Here is a 27,769-nt window from a genome sequence, read left to right as displayed (position 1 = left end):
TATGCACTTGCTGGGGAGCCAGGTGGCCTGAGTTTAAATCTTGGGTTGTTTATAAGCTGTTTGACCTTGAGCAAGTTACTTAACCCCCTCTGTGCCTTGGTTTCTTATAAGGTTGTGCAAATTGCTTAGCTAGAAGACAGCCTGCATGTGGAGAGTGCTATATAAGTGATGGATGCATGAACCATTCACCTTCCCTAAGCAGAGTTCCAGGAGCCATCAAGCAGTTCCATGGGGTGATTGTCCCCTGCCTTGTCCTTTCAGCTGCACGGGGACATGGCACGGTGCAGAGCCAGTGACTTGGCTTCTGTCTGGGTGGCTCTGGGAGGAAGAGTCAGCAAGGGACCCTAGACATGAACATGTATCTGGTGGCATCTTTATAACTCATAATATTCTTTCCTATGATACTTTGGAGTCTCAGAATGATCCAGGGAGGTCTGCACTGTTTTCTGCAAAGAAATTATGGTCCAGAGATATACCACCTTGTTCAGAGTTACCCAGCTAACAAGTGATAGGAAATCAGGCAACCATCTATTTGGAGAACACTGGATTGTTTAGATGCTACAAAGCTTCTTTAGAAGTTAATTCAAGTTCCATGTGCCTTATGTACAAATGATTACTGTTGAAACAAACTCACAGAAGCCAGCGCCTCTGTGAATGCAGGGACAGGAATAACATGGGTGAGAGAAGCAGCCTTAAGCATCCCTGAGGTCTGATTGCCTGGAGCTGTTTTTTCTGCTGGGAACAATGAGAAAGAGAATTAACTATATATTTCTGTCTTAGTTTTCCAGATTCTGCCTTTCTGGACCTTTACTGTCTACCTTTTGGTCACATCTATTGTTGTGATGCTATACTTTGGAAGTAGGAAGGGCAAAGATACAAGACTCAGTTCTCAATGTATTTCTATTCTGAGTAAATCCTGAGTAAAGAAAAAACAAACATTTGATATAGGAAGAGGTTAAACTTTAACTAAGATGACTTTTTGGGGCTGTCAGGGTATCTCTGCTACTCTCCATGTCCAGAAATGATAGACTGTCAGCTGCATTTCACACCAAAGAGCTGGAGCAGCTGAACTTTGAGGACCCTTCAGCGAGTTGCTGAGCTCTCGATACTGTTCTGCAGTTCCAGAATGATAAGCACAGCACACATACGTTGGGAGTTCAGAAACACTACCCAGATAGAAACTGTATGGGATGCTTTAAAAACTAAATATATTTATTCAGGGTTGGCATGGGCCATCGTCCAGGGTACAGGAAGACAGAAACCTGGCCCAAATGCTTTCATTGAGAGCACAGCTCACTAGCTGCGTAGTTGCTGGAATTTTCTCTAGAAGCTATAATAAAAATGTGAACTGAACTGACTCAACAGTTCTGTCCTAGGGAGGGGAAAGTCCAAATTTACTTCAGTGATATGATGATATTAAAATAGTAAAGGCCCAGAAATGACAGTGTGAGCAGCAGGAAAGAGGCAAAACCAGAAGGCTTCCCTGGAACAACCTGACATCTTTCTAAGGTCCTCTGCACTCTGGCCCCAGCATCGAGTCCAGCTGGTCTCCCTCTGCACCTGTGCACAAACGGGCATCAACTGAAATGAGGCCCTCTGTCCCTGCTCCAGATGAGTCACGTTCCTGGCATTCACTGGCGAATGCTCTCCCCCTCCCACCCCAAAGATATGTCCACATCCTTATCTTTGGAACCTGTGAATGTTAACTTGGTAAAAAAATGTCTTTGCAGATGTAATTAATTTAAGATTCTTGAGATAAGGAGGTCAGATTGTCCAGGTCAGCCTTAAAAAATTAATGACCAATGTTCTGATAAGAAACACACAGAGAAGATAGACATGGGAGAGAAGGTGAGAACATGGAGACAGAGATTGGAATGATGTGGCTACAAGCCAAGGAATGTCAACAGCCACTAGAAACCCGAAGAGGCAAGGAATGCTATCATGAACTTAATGTTTGTGCCCCCCACCCCTGGCCCCTGAATTCCTGTGTTGAAGCCTTAACCCTCAAGAGGGTGGTAATTAGAGACAGGGCCTTCAGGAGTTTAAGTTCAGGTGAGGTCATGAGGGTGGTGCCCTCAAGGTGGGCTTAGTGCCCTTGTAAGAGGAAAGACACCTCTCTCATGCTTGGAGGAGAGACCATGAGAACACCCAGGGAGAAGGCAGCTGTCCACAGAACAGGACCTGGGTTCCTACCACTCGCTCAATACCAGCACCTTGATCTTGGACGTCCCAGCCTTTACTCAGTCTGTCGTTTTTTGTTACAGCAGCCAAGTTAAGACAAACACATTCTCCCTGGAGATTCCAGAGCAAGCATCACCCAGTAACACCTTAACTACAGGCTCTGGCCTCCAGAACTATTAAAGAATAAATGTCTGTTGTTTTAAGCCACCAAATTTTGGGTAATTTGTCAGGGTGGCCTCAGAAACCCTGCTTCTCCTCGTGTGTCAATTTTTCTTCATGTCCCAGCTCAAGCCTGTACCCTGAGGTGGGTCTAGCCTGAGCCCACCTGCAATGCGTTTGTTTGAATGCCCCATTCTGTATTCACAAGTTTTCATCCTTGTGGCGTCTCTTTATTTTTAATGTATGTTAATGTATGTTGGAGGCCAGAATTTGGTTTTACATCTTTGCATCTCCAGTACCTGGTGCTAAGCCACAGACCTTTGAGTAGGCATTACCTGATTAAATAGAAGCTCAGTATGAACTAGAATATAGCCCACTTAGTACAAAAGTCACTCCAGGATCAGAACCTGTTGCTAGGTCCTCATTATGAGAACCAGTGTTTCTTGTGTAATATTGTGAAAAAAAGTCACTAGTAACTTGGATGAAGGATAAGGAATTTTATTGTGCTGAACTCCTGCCCCCTATTGCTGTGGCTGTTAAATCAAGCATGCATTAACTAATCAGAACGTGTCTCTTTTGATTGCAAATTTCAGTTAGCTCTGAAAAAATAGCTTGTGTGGTCTCTAAGAGAACACCACTATTGGTAATGCCATCCAGCCATGGAGGGGTTCTTCCTCAGTTGTGAAGTCCCTATAATTAAAGTGCAAAAGCGCTCTATCTGAATACAGAGCCTGTGATTCTCTCTAGTGCTATGGCACCAAAGGGCAGAGCTCTATGATATGCCCAGGAAAAAAATTTTAATTAGAAGGTAATAGAAAATATGGAGAGAGGGCTGGAAAGTATGAAACAAAGAGCAGAAGTCTCCCTGTCACACCTCTGACCCAGGCCCATTCACAGAGGAGTCTGTATCGTAGATTTTCTTTGTCACTGCACAGTCCATGCCCAAGTGCAATGAGTTAACCCAGGATCTCCTCCACAGCCCATCTGTCCCTGTGGAGAGTGGAAATTCTCAGAAAGGGGAGAGGAAAGGACACTGCGCTGGATTCAGAAGACAGGGCTATGGTCCTTAAAGGTTCTTCCCTCATTTTTGTGGCCCAGAGCAAATCAGTTAGCTTAGAGTCTGCAGTCTAAAATGAAAGAGTAGGGTGGATGACTTCCACATTCTCCTTCAAACTCTGGCATTTAAAAGAGAAAAAAAGAAAGGAGATACTGCCATTTTCAACAACATGGATGGATCTTGAGAATATCATACTAAATAAAATAAGTCAGAAGAAGTTAAGAACCATAGAATTTCACTCATATTTTGAATATAAAACTGAAAGCAACAAATGATCAAACAAGACAAATAAATGCAGACAGCAGTGTGGTGGTTACCAGAGGGAAAGGGGGTTGTGAAGGGTAAAAGGAGTCACATACCTGGTGACAGAAAGAGACTTGACTTTGAATGGTAAACACCCAATGCAACATACAGATGATGTATAATAGAATTGTATACTTGAAAACTATATAATTTTATTAACCAATGTCACCCCAGTATATTTAATAATAAATTTAAAAATATTCCATGACTGTATGAGGGAAAACAAATCATTAAAGTATACCCAGGAAAAAAAAGACCTTTGCATCCCTTGGGTGGAAAAAAATTGTCCTGTCATCACTGTAGGCTAACCAACATGCACAGGAAGTGCAGGGATGTCAGGGGTGGGCTTACTCTGCTTGGGGAGAAAGTAACATTGGGGGCGAGCGCCGGGCTGGCAGGAGAGTGGGTAGCCTTGGATGCGCTCTAATATACCTACCGGTGATCTTGTCCAGCGTGGACGTCGAGCAGACAGATTCTGGGGGTGTTCTTCCCTCCAGAAAAGAGTCCACCACTTAACAGTTTGTGACCTTGGGCAAACTATTTTGGAGCTTTGTTTCAACTGTACAATGAGGACAAAAGTACCTTTGTTATAGAATTGTTGCAAGGCACACAGAAGATATTCAAGAAATAGTAGTTGTTACTTGTATTACTATAATCACTACCACAATAGCAGCCATAAAAACTCTACCACCACCCTGGTGGGCTGCAGGGACAGAGCAGAATGGCATTATGGGTTGGTGTCTCCATCCATAACAGTAGCTACAGCTCTCAAGAGGCCCTTATTTACAGAGCGCAGCATTACAGAGAGAAAAGTGCGTAAGAGATGCTCTTCATACTTTTGAAGGGCTTGCCTACGAACTAGGCAGATATTTAACAAATATTAATGACCCACAAATCTATTTGAAAATCCTAAAAGAGTTCCAATAGAATTAGAGTCATAAATGCTAAGCAAGTGATCATAGGGTAGAAACAATCATTATATATGCGCTAAATACTATTTACTAATAGTATTTGAATTATAAATCCATTTGTATTGGATTTATAATGGAAATTAAAATTTATAATTAAAATGGAAAACATTTTCTCTGTGGAAACTCAAGGTAGGAATGACCTCAGTTACAGACACAGCTGACTGCGCACCTGGTTCTTTTCTCCTCATTGTCTGTCAGCATCAGCTGCAGCAGGTGACCTCCTTTCTTGCACCTCCTGTCCTTTCTCAAGGATTCACACCAAAGACTGAGTACATATTCTCCCATTACCTAAGTAATTAAGGCACCAATGTTTTTGGTCCATGACTACCCAAGTCATTAAGACTTAAAACATTTGGGAGCCCGTATCGTGTGTCTGTTTGCTCTCCTCACCCTGGTGTGGGTCTGTGAGCTACATCTGTGTATGAAGGGGGAGGAAGGAAGTGGTATTGGCCGTGATGAGTGCTGCTCCCCACATAGCCTTGAGAACCAGACTGGGTTCTCCCCTGCTCAGCCCCCCTTTTTCCTTTAATTATCTCACTTAGAGCCTAACGTCAGAGAATGTACTGAGGATACTAGACTGAAGCTCATGCTACTATATTTTGGGTTTGTTTTTTTTTGAGACTTTACCAGCCACTGTTTTTATTTTATTAAGTATGGTAAGAACACTTAATATGAGATCTACTATCTGAATAAATTATAAGTACATGATATAATACTGCTCACTAGTGGCCCATGTTGTACAGCAGATCTCGAGGGCTTATCTTGCATAACTGAGACTTTATGTTCACTTAATGTGATGTGAGATTATGATACAAGAGTTGGAAGGGATCTCACAGATCATTTATTCTGACCTCCTTCCTAGCCTAGGAATCCCCTTTGCAGGTGCCTCTGACAGAGCTCTCCAGGGACTAGAGGACTTGCTCTTTCATAGACTAGCCACATCATTTTTCTTTTTTTTTAATTTTTTCTTTTTTTATTCTTTTTTAAAATTTTATTTACTTATTTTTCAAGTACAGTTTTCTGTCTATTTCTCCCATCCCAGCCAACCCGCCCCGTGCTCCCCACGTCCCTCCCAATTCCACCCCCCTTAGTTCTTGTCCTTGTGTCCTTCATACTTGTTCCTCCAAATCCCTCCCCTTTTTTCCCCTTAAATTCCCTCCCCCCGCCCCTCTGGTCACTGCCCCCCTATTCTCTATTTCAGTGTCTTTTGTTTTATTCTGCTTGCTTGTTTGTTTTGTTGTTTAGCTTCCTGTTAAAGGTGAGATCATATGGTATTTGTCTTTCAGCACCTGGCCTATTTCACTCAGCATAATGCTTTCCAGTTCCGTCCATGTTGTTGCAAAGGGTAGTAGCTCCTTCTTTCTCTCTGCTGCATAGAATTCCATTGTGTATATGTACCACAATTTTTGGATCCATTCATTTACTGACAGGCACCTAGGTTGCTTCCAACTCTTTGCTATAGTAAATTGTGCTGCTGTGAACATTGTGGTGCATAGGTTCTTTGATATTGATGTTTTAGGATTCTTAGGATATAATCCTAGCAGTGGAATTGCTGGGTCAAAAGGCAGGTCGATTTTTATTTTTCTGAGAAAATTCCATACTCTTTTCCATTATGGTTGCACCAGCCTGCAATCCCACCAACAGTGAACTAGGGTCCCCTTTTCCCCACAACCTCTCCAACATTTGTTGTTTCATTTTTGTCATTTTTCATAGCACTAATTATTAGATAATCAGACAATCCCTCCATTTATGCAGACCTGAAATGCAGGGCCTTGTAACTCCCACCCATTAGTTCTGGTTTTGCTCTGGTTTTGCCCTTAGAGTCTATTGAGTCAAATCCTGATTTTAAAAAAAAAGATTTTACTTATTTTATGTTTAGAGAGAAGGGAAGGGAGGGAGAAAGAGAGGGAAAGAAACATCAATGTGTGGCCATTTCTCATGTACCCCCCACACCACCACCACTGGGGACCCAGCCCACAACCCAGACATGGGCCCTGACTGGGAATTGAACCAGTGACCCTTTGGTTTGCAGGTCAGCACTCAAGTCACTGAGCCACACCAGCCAGGGCTCAAATCCTAATTGTTAAGCTAGCCCAGTCTCTGAGAGGGTGGCTGCTCAAAGGGTGCCTGTGGCCCAGCAGCAGCAGCAGCAGCGGGCCCACCCGTGTAGGTGCAGGAGCTAAGGCCTCGCCCCAGACCTGCTGCACTGAAATCTGCATTTTGACAAGATCTTCCGTGACTGGTGTGTACATTTCGGTATGAGAAGCGCTGCGTTTGATCACATGAATGACCACTGTACATTCTACTACTTTGTTCCCTTACTTGCTATCCCCTGAGCCTACTGGTGTTCTCAAAATGTTAGTTGAGGAAACAAGTGGCAAGAAGCAACAATTGAAAATTTCAGTAACTTAAATATAAGTACAGAATTGGCCTGGCATAAGTTAAAGCTGTTATTACATTAACTGGAATTCTACAAGTATTTCCATGTGTCCATAGTACAATCGTAAAAGGTGATACTGCTGATCCTAAGGCTTTAGAAGGTCAAAAATGCCTTTGATCACTAAAAACACATGAAATTGTGCTCCATGTGATCTCATGCTGGGTCCTGCCTTGTGATTTTTAAAACCCTGAAAAACAGACTCAACAACTGATCAGAACAACTCACTCTCTGAGTCCCAGCAGATAGAGGCAACCACAAAACTTCCTTCCATCACACTCTCGAGCTGCAGGGAGAATGACAGTTGAAATTCTTTTCTATTTCTGACATCGCTGCCAGGACAGTGACTGAGAATCCCGCCTGCGAGGTGCACAGGAGAGGCGCGCTGTGGGAAACAGCTGTGCGGGAAGGAAGTGCTTTCCGTGAGTGCAGTCAGCAGTATGGAGATGAACTTGAGCAGCTCATGAGCATGAGTAAATGCTTAGCTGCCTTTCCAATCACAAAGTCTCTTTCTATATTTGGCACTTTTTAGATATTCGGTAAAACAGACTGAATGCCAGATGACAGTATTAGACTGTCTTCAGTTAAACTCAAGTGAAAATCTTAAGAAGCCCCTCCCCCCACACCCTGCCATATTTCTCTGTCCACAGTGAGCTTTAATCCTGACACCCTCAGGATGGGAAATTGGCCCAGCCACGCTGGGCTAAGTCAGCAGGGCCTTGATTTCCCCAGGGCCCAAGTCCACCCTGTACTGTGTGTGTATCTCAGCTCAAGGTGCATGTCCTACTCCCTGGCCACCGGGGATGTGACAAACAGGTGGAACCACTCACTGCCTGCTACCCAGTTCTTTTGTCTAAGAGAAACGGGCTACTCAGCTTTTCTCTGTCCTGAGTACCAATTCATCCCAATCCAGCACACTGTATTAAAGGCCTCGCGGGGTCCTTTCTATGCCCTCCCTTGCTCCTCAGGCTCATTCATTGGGGAAATATTTATATAAGACCCCTGTGTCCCAAGTAGTGAGGTTATAATAAGCAATATCCAGCTCCTGTCCCCATGGAACTTGCATTTTACTGAGGGAGACAAGACAATGCGCATGAGGTTTCTGTAGGTGCTGAGGATGAGTGAATTTATAGCACTGGGGAAGTGATCTAATTCTCTTTTCCTCAGTTTCCTTATTCAAAAAATAAAGAGATAAATAAATTCAGTGTCACGGGATTGTGCAAAGGTGAAGCACAATATTGTAAGTATGGTCATTAGCACATTGCCTGATGCTTAATAAATGTTAGCTATTGTAATTGCTTCATTAATTTGTTTAACATATTTATATATACTATGCTCTGTTAAGGAGTAAACAAAACAGAAAAGAAGCCTGCTTTCCTGGAGCTGGAAAAGTATACGTAGTATCGTGGGATCTCATGTATGGCCTGGTGACTGTAATTAACTGTACTGCATTATATACGCGAAAGCTGTTAGAAAAGTAGGTCTTAAATGTTATCACCACCAACAGAAAAAGTGGTGATTTTGTGAGGAAGCGGAGGTGTATGAAATCATCACATTGTATGCCTTGAACTTACATATGTGTTATATGTCAATAATATCTCAGCAACAGTTTGCCAAAACTTAATTACCCTGTGTTCAAAATGCTTTCTCTCTGATCTGGGTGGTAGTTACTGAGGATATAGGTGTATAAATTCATTGAACTGTACTCTTAGAATCTGTGCCTTTCATATGTATATTATATCCTAATAAAAATGTAAAAATAAATAATAATAAAAAAGTCCATTATCTTAGCCACTGAAGTAATGCCAGTTTTGGTCTATCTTGGGATAATTTTGTGATGATTTGTGAATTGTCAAGCATTTAAAAATAAATCTTCAGAATTTTTAGTGTTTTTCTTTTGTATCCTTTTCCAAAATTCTTTTTCAGTCAATTAGTTGAAAGAACCTAACAGCCAACAATGAGAGATTAATTGTAACAACTGTTTGTGCATCTTCAAAATTGCATGCAGCTCAGTAGAGCAATAACTGGCCAGTATAAAGTTTCTGAAACAAAAGAAAGGGGGAAGGGAACAAAACTGCTAGAAGAAGATGAAAATACTTACCACAAAAGTCATTTTTTGATGCTTCAGGATTTTTAATACTTAAATACCTAGAATTTGAAGATAATAACCTGTAACTAAATTGTCATTGTTTTAATAATTTTAAAGATTTTAGTTATTTATTTTTAGACAGATGGGAAGGGAGGTAGGAAGAAAGGGAGAGAAACATCAATGTGTGGCTGCCTCCCATGTGCCCTCTACCTGGGGCCTGGACCAAAACCCAGGCATGTGTCCTGACTGGGAATCAAACCAGCGATCCTTTAGTTCACAGGCCTGTTCTCAATCCACTGAGCTATACTGGCTGGGCCTTTTCATCCAATTCTTAAGGCAGCCTTACCATATTCCCATCTCACCCTACCCCTTCTTCAATCCTCATGCCTGTAGCTATTGGTTAAAACTCAGACTGAGTGAGGTCTAGTGGTGAGTAAACAGTAACTGTGCGATAATATCAAAGGAAACAAAAATAGAACTTAACAGTGAAATCTTTTCTCTTCGCCATGGTTGCCAAGGTTTGAGCACCAAAAGAGAGAGAAACATTTCCTTCTAAGAGCTTTTTGGGAAAAAAAAAAAAAAATCAAACATGATGTCATAGCATTAAATTATAGCATTAAGTCTATAAAATCCAGGAATGGTATAAAAAATAAATTTGAATCTCTTCTCCCCAACAAACCCAGCTAGACTCTCCATCTTGAATGGATTTACTGACAGCATGAAGGACTTCTTAGTGTCATTACTATTTTTTCATTTTTTAAAAATATATAATCTTAGTTATATTTTTTCCATTACCATTTAGTCCGCTTAAACCCCTCTCCCACCAGCAATCACCACACTGTTGTCCATGTCCATGATTCCTTTTTCCTTATCATTCAGTCCCTCCACCTCCCCACTTCCCCCACCCTGCCCCCACTGGCTGTCATCTGTTCTCCATCTATGAGTCTGTCTGTATTTTGCTTGTTAGTTCAGTTTGTTTGTTAGACTCCACATATGAGAGAAAGCATATGGTATTTGTCTTTCTCTGACTGGTTTGTTCCACTTAGCATAATGCTCTTTAGGCCCATCCATACTGTTGCAAAGGGTAAAATTTTCTCTTTTTATATGGCCAAGAGAAATTCCATTGTGTAAATGTCTGATAGTTGTTTTATCCACTCATCTATTGATGGGCACTTGGGCTGCTTCCATATCTTGGCGATCGTAAATAACACTGCAATGAACGCAGTGGTGTTTATGTTCTTTCGAATTAGTGTTTTGGGGTCTTTCAGATATATTCCCAGAAGTGAGCTTGCTGGGTCAAAGGTCAGATTCATTTTCAATTTTTGGAGGTGTCTCCATACTGTTTTGCACAGTGGCTGCACCAGTCTGCATTCCCACCAACAGTGCACTAGGGCTTCTTTTTCTCCCCATCCTCACCAGCACTTGCTGTTTGTTGATTTACTGATGATGGCCATTCTGACAGGTGTGAGATGGTATCTCATGGTGGCTTTAATGTGCATTTCTTTGATGACTAGTGGTGTTGAGCATCATTTCATATGTCTATTGGCCATGTGTATGTCATTTTTGAAGCAGTGTCTATTCAGGTCCTTTGCCTAATTTTTAATTGGGTTGTTGAGTTTTGTAGGGACTTCATAAATTTTGGATATTAACCCCTTATCAGATGTACGGTTGAATATGTTCTCCCATTGTGTGGGTTGTCTTTTTATTTTGTTGATAGTTTCCTTTGCTGTGTGCAGTATTACTTTTAAAGGCAGCCATTTAATATGAACTCTCTCGTTGGAACAGGACAGCTGGGAAGTGGTAGAAGGACTGAGGGGAGAGATGTATTATACCCAGGAGCCACCAGTTCAGAAAGGATTTTTGCTGAAAAAGCGGAAATGGCCCCTGAAAGGCTGGCACAAGGTAAGACATGAGCCTTGGCCTTGGCTTTACCTTTATTTGCTTCCAGACTACTGCACTCAACACTCGGTTCTTTGGCACTTAATTTAAAGTTGAAAATTGGGACCAAGGGAAGGATGGCTATTTAAATGGAATGTTTTTCTGAATTGTACTTTCTTTCCCACAGAGATTCTTCTATCTGGACAAAGGGATCTTGAAATATGCCAAGAGCCAAGCTGATGTAAGTCTCTGTATTAACCCAATATACTATTGGAGAATTTGAAAGAGCTAGTTGTCAGCTTATGGGCGGGATTGTGCACATGTCAGGGGCAGATTCCATTTCTCTGAGCTGGGGGCCACTGAGGGGTGATAATTCCTTCACATGGAGCAGAGGTGGCTATGCCCCACTGTCCCGTCTCTGGGTTCAAGGTGGGCTCGGTTCACCTGCTGAGTGGGGGTAGGGAGCTCTTCTCAACACCCTACTATGTATCCAGGGGACTATTCTGGCCTTAGGGTTACACTGAGGAGTTCTCTGGGTGGGAGAAGACATCTTCACAATGAGATAACAGGAGCAAAACATAGGGCGAGTGCCACTCGCACTGTCAGAGTGACTGAGGGGTTTGGTGGAGAACGCTTGGTGAAGGTGATGTGGAGTTCCCCTTTGGTGCTGACACTGAGCAGATGGCCCAAGAGGGCTGGTAATGATCATTGGTCCTGCCCCCTCGTGGGGGCTCTCCTCTCCTCCCTCCTTCCTCTCCTCACCCCACTCACAGTGCGCATCTTGTATGGTTGTGTGCAGAATGCTTGGCCTAATGTCAGACCTACTGTCGCCTGTCTTGGCCACCTGTCCCTATTCCTCTTTTTAAATCACTTCCCCATGAATTCAGACATGGGAAGCTAATTCTGTGGGAGGCAGTGCAGTTAAAGGTAAATTCGCTGCTGTGCAGTCAGTCCATGGGGCTCAACTTCTTTCTTCCTCAATGGTTGTGCAAACCACTTGTTACATAACCCCTCACAGGGTAAATAAGGTAGCACATGTACAGCACTTAGAGCTCGGTACTGGTCTACACTAAGTGCTTGATACACCGCAGTTCTTAGGGTTACTATGAGAGGATGTGCAGGTAAGGCTAGAGGGAAGGAGTGTCAAGGATGTTACAATCGCTTTACCTCCTGGCTTCCAAGTGACTCCTTCATGCCTCTGCAGATAGAGAGAGAGAAGCTGCATGGTTGCATTGACGTTGGGCTTTCAGTGATGTCTGTGAAGAAGTCATCAAAGTGCATAGATCTGGACACCGAGGAGCACATCTATCATCTGAAGGTGAGGCCGCCTCCCAGGAGCCAGCTCCCGTTGCAGAGTCCTTCCTGTCACCATACAGGGCTGCTGGCCATGCCTTTTCAATATTTCCAAACACCCGGCCAACACGCAGAAGATCGTCAGTGTGAAAGTATTTGTAATGGGCCCTATTGTGAGAGACTGTCACACTGCTGAAGGTTTAGCATCCTTGTCCCCTCATTCCCCGTGATTGTGGCAGTGATCAATAACCAGAACGTCATGTTTTCAAATACAGTGCTCCCTGCCCCAGAGGGTGCCATCTTTAGTCAACAACCACTTACTGTAGGTTAAGCTATGTTCCTTGGAATGTACTATTTAATATTTAGTCTTATAGCTTGGGCTAATTTTAGATGGATCCATTAAAATGCTCATATTAAGTTGGATGTTAAGAATTTTTCCCCTAAAGGGTGGGCCTCTAAATGGTAGCTCTCAGAGCTGCTTGACTGCCCTCTGTTCCCCGCTGTCCTGCAGGTCAGAGAGACGGTTGGAAGAGTGAAATGCGAGCTTTGTGGATTCAGATCTGGTTCAGTTCTTGACCTGGTTACTTACTAGCTGTTGGCCTCTGGCAAATTATTTAATTTCTGAAAGTCTCAGCTTTTTTACCACCCAAAATAGGAATTAGTAGAGTAGGAAACTTGGTATCATGCCTGGCCTACAGTAATCTCCATAAGTTCAGTTATTGTATATAATTCTTTGGTGGCACCCAAATGTTAGAAATGGAGAAAATGTTAGAACTCTCTTCTCACTTGGCCACATTATTTGGACTATTGGCAATGGGGGCTGAGCGCTGGGAGACTAAAAGCACGAGATTATGAGCTCCGTGTCTTAAGATGTCCCTCCCACCGCATACATGTGGTGCTCGGGCAAATGCACACAGCGTGTGCATGCGAGTGATTGGCCGCACAAGACGGGCTGTTCTGTTTCCTAGCCTCGGCCCGTGCCTGTGGGTGTAGTTAATTGTGTAAAGCAGGGTTTCTTACCCTCAATGCTAGTGACCTGGTGGCCTGGAGGATTCTCTGCTATGGGGGCTGATCCCGCACATTGTAGGATGTTATGTGGCATCCTGGCCTCTACCCACTAGATGTCACCAACAACCCCCTCCACTTATGACAACCAAAAAATGTCTCCAGACATTGCCACCTGTCCCCTGCAGGGAGGGGCTAAATCACCCCTGGTTGAGAACAACTAGTGTGAAGTACAGAAGGGAGAGACCTATAATCTTCATTAAAAAAAAAAAAAGGTTTAAGAAAGAATGTTTTCTGCACCCCACTTCAATGGGCAATCTTCTTTAGAATAATTCAGGTCGTTTCTCCACATAGTTACAATGGCTCTTAGTTCTGTGTTTTGACACAGTCAGAAAATTATAGGTTCTTATTCACACACTATTCTAGTTAACCGAATAAAAGTGACTATTAATTCCTAATGTTTAAAGAACTAGAATGCCTTAAGATACATTAAGTGCTAATATCATGATTAACACAGCTTAATATTCTCCGCAGTGATTCACTTGAAGTTCTATTTGTGTTTCTTATTCATTCTTTTGAACCTCAGCTGTGACTGTCAGTATAGGTCTATGTAGTTATCTGAAGCTCCTACTTGATGGCCTCAGAGGCAGGCAGTTTTTAAATGGGGGTCATCTAGTCCCCTTCTCTTATTTGGTAGATGAGGGATCTGGCAGCAGAGTTAATTGGCTGTCCACCCACAGTCCTAGAGCCACTTGAGGGGCTGGAACAGATCCCAGGTCTGTTCTTTAATAAAGTGCTTTTATCCTTCTACCCCGTTCAACCAGTACCCAGTGAGTTGCAGTGAACACCCTGGACACACTGATTGTTAGGGGCCTCTGAGGGGAGATCAGTGCTCAGGGTGGTATAGATGCCTGTAACATTCCTGTTAACCACATCTGGGAAGTGAATATGCTTCACAAACACGATTCAGGGGAGACAGAGAGGTGAGCACTGGTGTTGCTTCTTCCTGTACACGCTCAGTAGCCCCTGGAGGGGCGTTAAGCCTTGGACCTACTTCTAATCCACACAACACATGAGGAGCCATCCTAACATCTCCTCAGTGAACGATGCTGCTGACAGCTATTGCCACGTCCTTGCCCTCAGCAGCGGCGTTTATAAAGGTTATAACGGGATTGACCCAAGTTTTTCTTTTTAGAAGTTAACCTACCAAGCATCCTTTTGGGGTGTTATAAATTGCCATTGCATGAGTCTTGGTGTTCCAATATATAGGTATATATCATTGTTTACTTTGAAAATATGCCCTTATATGCACACAAAAATATTGACTATTAAGAAATGTATATGGTGCATAGGTGTCAGTTATATTCTTTGTCATACTTTTATGAACATTTAACATATTTTGTCCTCAAAGTTACTATTTACAAACATTATTCTTCATGGAAATTGGACATTGGTAGATACTCACCCATGGACAGAGAATGGCTACATGTCCATGTGGGTGTGTTTGAAACCCTGGAAATCACCAGTAGTGATTTATCAGACTCTTTCTGTTTCTGAGAGTGGGAAAAATGTTCTTTTAAATAACCTTCACATTTACTAACATGTATTCCTCAGCAGTGTATTCTTTGACAGAAAAGATGAACAAGGTTAAATATTTTAGGGAGAATTTACTAATTCCAGTTCAGAAAAGATTAATCTGAAATGTCCGAATTATAAAAGAGTTTAATAAGAAATAGGGCACCAGTATTTTCAGCAGGGAGAGGAAAGCTTGGACAAGAGGACTCGGAGACATGAATGTAAACTTCAGTTTTAGTTGTTTAACAACTCACACTGGTTTGCTTTCTTAATAATAGCATAACTATAAGACCCTTTCGTAGGCAGCCTAAATATATAGTTTATGAAGACCATTTTTACTCTCCGTTTCCTCCCCAAATTTGTTCCCATAGATCACATAAGTGTAAACTAAGTCAATAAGCTGATATGTTTACATTTCTGCACGTGCCAGTGTGAAAAGAGGGTGTTGAGAGTGACCTTGATTTGGTGAAGAATTGCTCCTTCCAGTGACTGATGCTCTTGTTCCTCCTTTGAACTGAACACGATTCAGGTGAAGTCACTGGACATCTTCGAGGAGTGGGTATGCAGACTACGCCACCACAGAATGTACCGGCAGAATGAAATCGCCATGTTTCCCCAAGAAGTCAATCACTTTTTCCCGGGATCCACCATCACAGACCCTGTGGATGGGGTCTTTGACTCCATGTCAAGTAAAAAGGTAGTAATTTGCCAATAATGAATCTAAAACAGGGGGTGGCTTTGGGTGGGGAAGTCCCACCTTGGTGGGGGTGAGGGTTCTGAGTCTGAAGAAGGAAAGGCTTGGGGGCAGGTAAGCTTGAGCCGGTTTGATGAGTCTGTTTGCCCAGCTGGTCAGAACCAGGACTGAGAGCATCTGTCATCTCTGGAACAGTGACTGAAGCAGGGCGTGAAAGCTGAACACTCCAGCTTTCTCTTGATCAGTTTGACTTTAATTTTTTTATCTGGTTGTGAAATGCAGCAGGGACACTTGTGGCTATACAGGATTGCAAAATCTCCCAGCATGTGTATCATTATTTTGATATGATTATCATTTGACAGAAGAAGAAATGAAGGGCTTTAGTCCAAGGCCACCTAGCATGGTGTGGCTATGGTGTGAGGTGACAGGCCGAGCTAAGTTCTTCAGAGGAGCGCTTTGCTAGAAGCTTCTTTCCAGTTACAGGAAGAGGGATTCCATGAGCGATGTTCCCCTAGCCTATGGTGTTACCCTTTTACCCCAATGGGTCCGCACTGGGTCTTTTCCCTTACAATGTGTTTTTGTGTTCTGTGGAACAGCGAAGCAGTATATCAAAGCAGAATTCACTTCAGACAGGAAGCAATTTGTCATATGCTTGTGGCGGCGAGGCACGAGTTCCTCTGTGGTTGCAGTCTTCAGAGGACATGGAGCAATGCTCAAAAGGTAGGGTGACCCAAAACCTCTGCAGCTGGCTGTCACAGCTCCAAGGTTACCCCGTTTAGGTGTTTATACCTCAGGTGAACTTACCTCTCCTTCCCCAGCACTGGACTGCTTATTCAGTCTGCGCTTGGTGACACTTTCCTTGCAGAGTTTCATGTCTTCACCTGGGGCTGCATACAGACCAGGAATCCCAATGACCTTAAGCCCTGTTAATGGGCTTAACAGGTTCTCCAGGTGATTCTGATGACACCAGCGTTTGAGAGGCGAGATCTTAATGCATTTGGACTTTGACTGCTCAGCAGAAACAGCTACTATCATCCAGTGAACAGCAAACTGAGGACTATTCTTGAGTTAGTGACCCAGGAACTGGTTTGAGAATACTGTTAGGTCTTGTTAAGTCAATCTGCAGAGAATTATCGGGTTGTCATGCAGGTCCATGATCAACCAAGTTATTTTTAAGACCGGTACAACCTTCATTAATTTAACTTGTACTGGGTGGGTCCTGATAAGTGGACAGTGACACCCTGTTATTGTGACATTAGAATGATGGTGACAATTTGTGCTCACAATGTGCCAACACTTTAAAAGCACACTGCAAATATTAGCTCATTTAACTCACAACCATCCCGTTAGTTAGGATAATTATCTAGAGCGAGGTGTATAATTATCCCCATTTTCCAGATAGGGAAACTTAAGCACAAAGCAGTTTTATAATTTGCCCAAGATTCACAGTTCATTAAAGGGATTCAAAAGGAAGTATCCTGGTTCTCCAGATCCATGCCTTTATCTACAAGTCTATTGCCTCTCCTGTAAAAAAAGGAATTCAAGTGTCCCGTCCTTACAGGTGTACATCAAATATAGATAAATGAGAAAAGTAGTTGGTGCTACACAGTGGAGCCCGAATGTCAAGATAAGCGCTCCTGAATTGCCCTTTGCCTCTCCCCACAGACCTGGCACACTGTCATTCCTACCTGCTGGAAATGAGCCAGCTCCTCCAAAGTATGGATGTCCTGCATCGGACGTATTCGGCGCCAGCTATCAACGCCATCCAGGTTAGCCAAATCCCTCTTCCGTTTGCATTCCAAGTCTCTTCTGCTTTCGTTTCTCCTCCCTGCCTTTCGCTAACAGCGGGATGTTGTCTGGTCAGGTGCTTTGGCAAGTTCAAGGGGATGTAAGGCATCACTTTGCTGTGTGTTTTCCCCTATTGCTGTGGTGGACTTTACTGTCTGTGCTCTCTTTCCCATTTTGAAACAAAGGGTGGAGCTTTTGAAAGTCCCAAAAAGGAGAAAAGATCACACAGGAGGTGGCGGTCCAGAGCTATTGGCAAAGATGCCAAAGGAACACTACAGGTAACAATTGCCTCCCCAATGGGCTGGATTCTTCTCTACACCCCAAGTGCTAGGGGCTACTTGAACTCAAGTAGGAGAATAGACAAGGGGGCATTCGACTTATTCTCTCAAATACCCTGTACAGAGAGATGACTTCAATCACTTGGGTTTTTCTGGACTCTAGAGTAGGTATGCACTGGACCACTGGGTAAGGGAAATAGTGTGAGGTTGGAGGGGTATAGCCATTTCTAGGACTTGGGTGTCTCCTTCTTTCGTGCTGAGCCTGCCTGCCATGCCCCAGCTTGAGTAGGTGCTCCGATCCGCCCCTTCTGCTTCTGCTCAGTGGGTTCCTCATCCCTCTGAGCTGGAGTTTCTGGGTACATGGCATTGTGCAGATGCTCTGTTGCCTCTCGTCTCTAATTTCCCACCGATGTGTACTGTGTCACACTAACTGCTGGCTTTCCCAATAGCAGCCCAGCCAGAGGCTGAGATCTGCAGCTTGGCCATTGCCTGTTAAATTGCAACATCATTAGGAATAAACCAGAAAGTTATAGATAAGTCATCTGTCATATTCTTGTAGACTCTTTGGTTTGAAGCAGTTTATGGGTTGAACTAAATAAAAGAGTGATTTCTGTACAAATATGGGAGAAATGAGATAATTTTGTAGAAGCACCAGGAGCAAACTAAAAACACACACACGCGTTTTAAAACCTATGCACTCTAACAACCTAGACCCCGGTAGACCTTTGTGGGGAGGAAGGAACTGAGTGGCACTGAGAAAGCCTATAGCTTTCATGCTTCTATTCTTGATCAAGAATGCAGCGGTCTCCCCTCAACTGCGTTTTACTCCCCATGTTTTGTTTCCTATGGTCAACTTTAGTCTAAAAGTATTAAATAGAAAGTGCCAGAAATAAACAGTTCATAAGCTTTAAACTGCATGCCCATGTGATTCAGTGCTGTCCAAGGTTTCAGGCATTTTGGGGGGGATCTTTTAACATATCCCCGCAGACAGTGATTGTTGCTTGTAGGCAATGTCTCACCCATTTTTATTTTTGCAAGAAGCCAGTACAACTTGTGTAGAAAGTGCTTTCCTGAGTTTTCATTTATTTTTCGTATAAGTAATCATTCAACAGAAAGACATTTCTATGTGTAGTTCTTTTCCTACTGCTTTCCAATCTTAGAAATGTATAAATATTCTAAGTGATTTGCATCTGAAAAGTAATATCTCCTTTTGGTATCACTTCAGGTCCCTAAACCTTTTTCTGGCCCACAAAGACTTCACTCTTCCAATCCTAATTTGTCAACACTAGACTTTGGAGAAGAGAAAAACTATTCCGATGGCTCTGAAACCTCATCTGAGTTTTCTAAAATGCAGGAAGATCTGTGTCATATTGCCCATAAAGGTGAGCGAGCTTGCTTTCTTCCTTAGGTGTGTGTCCGATGGGAATGTTAAATGCACGTCTGAATGTAGGCTGTCCTTGGAGAGGGAACCTTAATAGGTTAATTTGCTGATCTATGAGATTTCAGGAAACCCAATTTTTATTTTATTTTATGTCCCCGGGAGTAGGGAGTGTATTGGCAAAAAGTTTTGTTTTTGTTTTTGTTTTTTTTAGCATTACCGTTAGGGGAAATAGTGAGAGCATTAGGTATAATTTAAGAGCTGAGCAATTTATATGCTGCTGATGGGGGTGCAAATTAGTACTATTCTGGAGTACACTGTGATATTATGTTTCAACTTATAAAAAAGTCTGCCTATTCAGTAACTCCACTTTAAAGAAGTCATTTATAGGAATTAAAATTTATTCAAGTAAAGATATGCGTTGTCACATTGCTTATCACATCAAAAATTAGAAATAGATGTTCAACATCATTAGCCATTAGGAAATGCAAATTAAAACCGTGCTATTACCACGTACCTGTAAGAATCACTGACATTAAAAAAAGTACCGACAGCACCAACTGCCGGTGAGAATGCAGAGAAACTGGCTCTCTCATACATTGCTGGAGGCGATGCAAGATGGTACAGCCACTGTGTATAGCAGTTTGGAAGTTTTATATAAAAATAAACACGCCATGAACTCAATATCTATTCACATTCCTGGGCCTTTATTCAAGAGAAAATATTAACTGATGTCCACAAAAAACAAACTGTACACAAATATTCAGAGCAAGTTTAGGTGTATTAGCCAAAAACTGGAACAATGCAAATGTTCTTCAACAGGTGAATGGTTAAACAAACTGTGGCACATCCTTACAATGGAATACTACTCAGCAATGAAAAGGAGCAAACTGTGGTTATGCACAAAAAGTTGAAAGGATCTCAAGGGCATTGTGCTGACTAAAAAGTCAGTCTCAAAAGGTCACATAGTATATGACTCCACTTACTAAGTTTTGAAGAGATAAAATTAGAGAGATGGAGAAGAGTAATCTTGGCTGTCAGAGGTTACAGACAAGAAGGAAAGAGAGGGGGAAAGTATGGGTGTGATTTTAAAGGTTAGAAAGAGGGACTTGGTGGTGATGGAAAGTTCTGTCTCCTGATTCTGATGGTGGTTCATGAATCTACACATGTGATACAGTTACATTGACCTATATTTACATACATGTGCACAAATAAGAGCATGTGGAACTGGTGGAATCTGGATAAGAGCTGTCAGCTCTCCCAATGTCTGTTTCCTGGTTTTGATGCTGTGCTGTAGTTAAATGAGATATTACCACTGTGGGCACCTGGGTGTAGGGTGCCCAGGACTTCTTTGTATGGTTTTTGTAACTTCCTAGGAGTTGATAATGACTTCAAAATAGAAAGCTTTAAAAAATTAGAAATAACTGAAATGCCCCTCAGTCGAGGGACTGGATTTTTTTAATGTAATAGAATCATATGACAAAATAGGCAATAGCCACATAATACTAATAGCTACCTTATTCCCAAGTCCGATCTGTCAGGTATTTGTTAAGCGCTTCACATGCACTGTCTCATTAATTCTAGCAACAGCTACAGAGTAGGTGTTGCTGTCTTCTCCGTTACACAGATAAGAAACCCGAGGCTTAGAGGAGCCAAAGGACTCCCTGAGGGTCACACGGTAGTAAACAGCCAGCCTGAGACTTGAATCCTAACTGGCCTGACCCTGGAGTCGGTGCTCCTCCCCTGGTGTCTCATTGCCCTTATAGATGGGGCAGCCAGGGTTATTTTTATGGAGATAGAAAGATGCTCATAGCATGTCCTTGAGTAAAAATATAAGGTCACAAACACTCTACAGGTACAGTCCCAATTTTTCAGAAGAAATAAATTATATAAGCCTGGTGTACACAGATACACTCAAAAGTCTAGAAAGAGATACACCAGCATTTTTTGTGACGGAGGCTGGAGTAATAAATACTTACTATCTTCTTTGTGCTTATCTTTTAAATTTCATATATTAATCTTTTCTTTCACTTTTTAAAAATTGTTGTTCAAGTACAGTTTTCTCCATTCCCCTCTCCCCCATTCCACCTACCGCCACCTCCTACCCTCCATCCTACTCCCCCTTTGGCTTTGTCCGTGTGTCCTTTATATGTCATTTTTAAAGGAGAAAATGGGTTAAATATTTTTGAATGAGAGGGCTGTGTTTACTGTAGGAAAGAAGACATTCCCTCTCTTGCCTTGCTCTCCTAGGCCTGTGTTTCTCTTCCTTCCCATTACTGGTTCCTTCAGCTCTCTTCTCCCTTACCCTGCAAACCCAAAACACATTGGCTGCAAGGAAGCCGTTTTATGCCCTTTGCAATGCCCACCTCATACTCTGGTCCTGGTTCTCATTAGGACGTTGTTAGTGATTTGCAGTGCTGTTACGAGATCCCTCTGTGGAATGGGTGGAAGTACTACCCCGGCCCTTTGAATAAAACTTTTCTCACATCCCCTTGTGTGTTCTCTACTATTAAAGGATCAGTTATAACTAGGGCATTGCATGTTAGGTTTGGAGGGAAGAAATGCCTGTAAAACACCATTACTTTTTAATAATATGAACTGTCTTTTTGAAAGTGGGAAAATTGTTCTCCTGGCAGAAAGGAAATAGCCAGGTCTTACCCTACACTGAAGAAGCTGCTTCCTCAGCAGGAGAGCGTTATTGAGTGGATGCATTGATCCCATCCTCCTGCAGAGGCTCAGACTCATAGATAGTCTCTAATGGCCTCAGCCAGCTGTTCTGTCTTTCAGGCTTTGTGAAAGCCTGCTGGCTGCAGAGCTACCACGTACCTAGATGAGGTTAATGTCTGTGCTCCAAGGAAGGCCCAGGTGCACTTATTCCACAACAGCCAGCACCCGGTGGGCTTACAGACAGTGACTTCCACAGGGAGCCTGGTGAGCTGCCGTCCCTTCCTGCCACATTAACACCCACACAAAGACTGCAGGTCTCCGGAGTCTCTTCCAGGGGCTGTAACTCAGAGGCCTCAAGGGCTAAAGACCGCTCTCAGGTTTGCCCGAAGTCCGTGACCTTCATGCTTTCTCACTTCCATACATTTCTTCCAGCATAGGCCTGATTTCGTTGCTGATACTTTCGATTGTACTTTCTTGACTATATTGCTAATTTATTGCCTATTTTCCAGCACAGTTGAACTCAAGCCAAGAATTCTACTGATTTTATAACCTACTATATACCCACTGTTTTTTGAGCTTGTTAAATTGCATTGGAATTCTTCCTGTTGTGTAGAAGTTAGAGCAAATGGTCGGCAACCAATATATAACCATCGTAAAAAGTGCTTGTTATGTTTTATAGACTATAAATTTGATTTTATGGTATATCTTTGAACTAATTCTCATTGGTTCATGTGTCTGGCTTTGTGTTTATGCTGACACATAAAGAACAAAAAGTCCTAAGATCTAAAAGCCACAAGTAATTTACATGGCGTATATTAGCCATCACATTCCCCAAATTGTACTTTATGGAGCACTTTACCCATAAAGTGCTTTGAAAACAAAAGATTTAAAATGTCTGGAGAACGTTGTTGACTGTAGCTTCCTTTGGAGTTATGCAAGAAATGATAAATATTAAAGGTCCTGATAAGTCAGTCATGCAGCAGGAGTTCTATTAGCTTGTTTAACTCAATAATTTTCAATGTTATTTGGGGAATTCTCCCCCTCCTCTCCAAACAGCTATCAGCTATTATCACTATGGAACTAAGATTTCTTAGAAACACACTTCAGGAACACTGTCAATAACAAGCCTTTTTGGAGCGAGCCCTTTATGCCAGCTGAGTCAGAAGACAGGCATTCATTCTGTGCCACCTCTGTGATGGACTGGCTGTGGGACCTCGTCCGTGCTGGCCCTTCTCTGGGCTTCAGTTGCTTCATCTGCTAAAAGTCCTAAGTGGTTGTCCCAGCTCTCTTAACTCTCTAATTCTGTGATGGTCTTCCATGATTAATTTGCACTGAATAGAGATAGTTCATGCTGTTGCGTATTGCTGCAAGGATGTTTTGTGAGCCTGTTCTAGTAGTGATAGGAACTGAAGTGACTGAACTTGGTGAGCAGATTTAGGATGGGAAGCAAGGAGTACCATAGGACTGGGGTCAGGGTGCTCCATATCGAAGCGGAAGTTCATATTCTCCCTTGGAAGGGAAGAAATGAGGTTTTACAGATACTTCTGCAGTCTGTGGAAGATATTTTCAGTGAGAGAAATCTTCATTTACAAATGTAAAGGCTAACAATAGAACAAAATCAAATTTTATTAAATTTGATATTCTTTTGTTTTTGGATTCTCTTCCTGTGTTGAGTTTTAACTGATCATTTTGTTTATTTAGTTACTTATTTATTTTTTATTTTTAAATTAAATTTGTTGGGGTGATATTGTTAATAAGATTATTACAGGTCTTGAGTGTACAATTCCGTGATACATCATCTTTATATTGCATTGTGTGTTCACCACCCAAAGTCAAGTTGAGTGGTCACTTTTGTAATGCTTTTGAGTTTATGGAAGCATTAAATAAAAAACCAAGTATGTCACAGTGACATCATTTTCATCAATTAAAAACTAAAAGATGTATTCGATTTCCAGTCAGGGCACATGTCTGGGCTGCAGACTGGTTCCCTGCAGGCCAGTTCCCAGCAGGGGACGCACGAAAGGCAACCATACATTGATGTTTCTCTCTCTTTCTCCTTCCCCTGTAAAAGATAAATAAATAAAATCTAAAAAAAACAACCTAAAAAACTAAAAGATGTACTCATATATGGCTTAAAGAAAAGCCATATAATTTATCAACCATAATTTAGCATAAAGGTCTGCTAAGCAATTATATTTATATAGATAAGCAGTAAGTAGGACCATTTAATGAAATCACTCTGTACATTTAAATTTAAAGAAGCATTTAGATAAAATATAGGTTAGAAAGCATTTTAAAACCTTTGACATTCTGTGAGGTTTGAAAATTAAGGGACCCAGATTACCAAAGATCAAATCACCCCAGATAGTTTACGGATGTTAACATTGTAAGAGAAAGTTCACCAAAATGTGGTTTTCATTCAACACAGGGAAAGGTAAATAACGAGTCCTACTGTGGGTTGGATGCTATGTAATAGCATGTTTTTTCCACTGTTTCCTTAAAGCATTCTTGAGCTATGGGTGCCATCCACACATATAGAGGTCGAAACTGATGGTTTGTCTGATATCTCAATGGTAATGAACTAGTAGAGGTAGGATTGTGGGTCAGGTTTGCCTTATTACAAAATTTCTTAACCTTGTACCACACTGCCACCGGAAAAGGGGACATCCATGATTTTCCTGTCTTCCTCAAGACCTTACTCCTTTCTGATGCTCAGAAACTTCCAGAGGAGCATATTAAAAAGTAGAGCTCAGGTAAATTAAGAATACACGTGCCCCAACACCAGCCATGGCCCTCCACCCAAGCTGCCTGTACTCTCATCACGTGGCTTCCACGCTGTTCTTTTACTGAGCTGATAGAGACAGGAAAAGTAGTGACCAGGAAGAGTCAGCTGGATGATGCCTGTAGCGTTCTGTTCGGTCAGAGGCTCAACCCAAGTCCCTCTCTCTCAGTACAGTGAGGGGGTCTGAGAAATGGCTGAAGATAGTCTGGAAAAGAGATGAGTAAACCAAGATGCCAGAATTGCCTTCCAATACTTGAAAACCCCAGGAGAGGGGAAGTAGTTGTTTGCCAATGAGGAGCCACTGGGGTCAATGTCAAGTTAGGAACACAAAGGACTTCCTTACCCCAGAAGAGTGGACCACTTCAAGAGACAGCAAATGCTCTGAGAAGCGTGGACTCAAAGGCTGTTCGACAAGGACGTTTGGAGGTGGAGAGCTGCTGGTCATTCTGTGTGGTGGTGGCCTTCACGATCATTGAGGTTCTGGGCATTTGGGGGCGTCTGAGACTTTTATGTGGTCTTGTTTATTATCAGATACCCATTGATGTGATACACTCATGTATCTTTCCTTTTCTCTGGCATCATGTTAGAAATTGGTAAGGAAGCTCTCCCCTCACAGAGAATATTCCTGACCTCTGATTCTGTGTCTTTAGTGATTAATGTAAATATCACCTCCCATGAGCAGCCTTTAATTATCACTGTGTGTGTGCTGGGTCATGAGGCTGCTGTGAAGGACTATTTTAATGTCCCCTGAGTGAGCTTTAGTGGTCATTGAAGAAATTTAGTGCTTGGGGATCTGGGCTTCTGAGCTCCTTTGCCATGTGGCTTAGAGAGTGCTTTATACCTTAAATTAAATACAGTGACTATGCCCTGGCCACTGTGGCTTAGTCGGTTGGAGCAGCGTCTCGTAAAACGGAAGGTCATGGTTTTGATTCCTGGTCAGGACATGTACCTAAGGTTGAAGGTTGAGTCCCAGGTAGGAGAGCAGGCGGGAGGCAACCAGTCGATGTTTCTCACTCGCTCCCTCCCTTCCCTGCCTCCCACCCTCTGAAAGGAAGGAAGAAAGAAAGAAAAAAAGAAAGAAAGAGAGAGAGAGAGAGAGAGAGAAAGAAAGAAGGAAGGAAGGAAGGAAGGAAGGAAGGAAGGAAGGAAGGAAGGAAGGAAGGAAGGAAGGAAGGAAAGAAGAGGGAAGGGAAGGAAGGAAGGAAGGAAGGAAGGAAGGAAGGAAGGAAGGAAGGAAGGAAGGAAGGAAGGAAGGAAGAAAGAAAAAAAGAGACTATATGAGGTTCTTTCTGCTAACTTTATGCCCACCACAGTCTTATCAGCTATACATTTTGAACCAAACGGTGTGAGTTCTACCAATTAAAAAATTTTAATAGGGGTCTCCCAGTGTGGTTGACTGCCTAGCGGTTAGTGCAGGCCACCTGAAAGCCAGAGGAATTGATTTAGTAAAGTGGTGACCAGCCGAGTGCCATATTTATTTAATTTAGAGCAATAAATAAGACAGTGAAAAACATTTTTTTTGCAATTAGGTAAGGTGATAAATGTTAACTAGACTTACTACAGTGATCATTTTGCAATGTGTACAAATATTGAATCATTTTGTTCTACACCTGAAATGAATTATATTATTAATTTTACCTCAATTTTAAACAGGAAAGAATTCTAATAATAAACTAGAGAAACTTCAAAATAATGGCAGTGAAGTAGTACCTCCCCAGGACCCACTCAGCTGGGTGCTGCGTTCTGCACGGTCGCACAGGCCGGGAACGCCTATGAGGACATGAGAGGCCGTGACTCCACTGGGGGCTCGGTGCTTTCCTGCTGAGTCTGCTCTTCCACTGCTCCACAGAGTCCGGTCAATCCCTCACTCATAGAACTTCTGCCCTGTGTGCAGTTATTTATAGGCGTTGTCCTGGCAACAGACTAAAGCATCTCGTTAAAGCTGCTGCCTGTATTTTGGGAGACCGCAGTCACCGTCATTTGCCTTGTCCTGTGCTTCTTTCCTCACCATCCCTCTTACTGTCGCAGTAACATTCGTTATTTATTATGTGCTCTGCATTGGGTTAATGCTTTACCTGCTTTATCCTATTAATCCCCTAATGGTCTTAGGAAGTAAATGCTATTATTATCCCCATCTACAAATAAGGAAGCTGCGTCGTCACACACTTGTCCATAGTCACACATTGAGTAAGGGATGGAGCTGGGGGGAGTCCGGGGCTGGTGCTGGAGCCCACCCTGTCGGTCACTCTGTAGGGCTGCTCACTGTTTCAGTGCGATTGAATCCTTTAAATCAAAGAGTTGAGTATGTTCCATAGACGTTATTAGAAAATTTAGTACCTATTGACCTGTGACCTATGTCTTGTGTAGACAGAAGCACCACAATTTGTGTGTTTTTGAACAAAGTGTTTATTTGTACTATGACTGTGAAGATGCTCGAAGTCTATTGCTAAACACCACAACCTCAGACCATTTCAGCAGCAACCTACAGGAAGGTTCGGTCGTCCTCATGGTTGTGAACAGAAAGAAGCCAGCCAGTAATGCATATGTAGTTCCTGGGATACTAAGTGGGCCACTCTTGAATAACTATCTCTAAAAAATCGAAAGCCATGGAATTTGATAATATACCAGGCCATTCGAGGTGAAGTATGACTCATCCTTCTTCCTGCCCTTCTAAAACAAAGTATAATAAAGGAGATGGGAGAGATGATATTCAGGTGTGATGTCCATCACCAATAGTTTAGATGGCACTTTTCTCATTTGTAGGAGGTAATTTGTATATCCTGTGATCGGCACCTGATAAATTGTTTTGCTGTATGTATTAGTGGGTGTTTTAAATAGAATTTATTGGGGTAGCATTGGTCAATAAAACCATACAGGTTTCAAGTGTACAGCTCAATACCACAGTATCTGCATACTGCATTGTGTGCTCAGCACCCAAGGTCAAGTCTCCTCTGCCACCATTTAGCCCCATTTTGGTCTCTTCCACCCCCTTCCCTCCAGTAATCACCATACACTGTTGTCTGTGTCTTTGTGGTTTTTTAACCCCTTCACTTTTTTCACTCAGCCCCCCAAGTGCTCTCCCCTCTGACGGGCTCCTCTTCTATTTATTTATGAATCTATTTCTATTTTGTTGTTACATTATTTTGTTCATTAGAATCCACATATAAGTGAAATCAGTCCTGTGGTATTTGTCTTGCTCTGACCAGCTTATTTTACTCAGCCTAATATTCTCCA

At 42.5% G+C, this 27,769-nt stretch overlaps 1 protein-coding gene across 6 annotated transcripts in view; it reads left to right on the top strand.

Moving 5' to 3' along the window:
• Window positions 1–27,769, top strand: part of OSBPL3 (oxysterol binding protein like 3) — a 157,701-nt gene that overhangs the window by 87,111 nt on the left and 42,821 nt on the right. For 4 of the 6 annotated variants that reach the window (XM_053663608.1, XM_053663605.1, XM_037126582.2 and 1 more), the window contains exons 4-11: window positions 10,983–11,099; window positions 11,263–11,316; window positions 12,280–12,393; window positions 15,478–15,645; window positions 16,239–16,362; window positions 17,308–17,411; window positions 17,616–17,708; window positions 18,934–19,090. In XM_053663608.1, coding sequence (XP_053519583.1) covers window positions 10,983–11,099; window positions 11,263–11,316; window positions 12,280–12,393; window positions 15,478–15,645; window positions 16,239–16,362; window positions 17,308–17,411; window positions 17,616–17,708; window positions 18,934–19,090 — 931 coding nt within the window. The remainder of the gene's footprint in view (window positions 1–10,982; window positions 11,100–11,262; window positions 11,317–12,279; window positions 12,394–15,477; window positions 15,646–16,238; window positions 16,363–17,307; window positions 17,412–17,615; window positions 17,709–18,933; window positions 19,091–27,769) is intronic. The other 2 variants (XM_053663609.1, XM_053663607.1) reach the window with 1 other exon arrangement.

The sequence above is a fragment of the Artibeus jamaicensis genome, unplaced genomic scaffold (assembly GCF_021234435.1).
Source record: "Artibeus jamaicensis isolate MK-2021 breed Jamaican fruit bat unplaced genomic scaffold, CSHL_Jam_final contig_3230, whole genome shotgun sequence".
Classification (NCBI taxonomy): Eukaryota; Metazoa; Chordata; class Mammalia; order Chiroptera; family Phyllostomidae; genus Artibeus; species Artibeus jamaicensis.
Note: the sequence above shows the minus strand (reverse complement) of the source record. Positions and strands in the feature narration are given on the sequence as shown.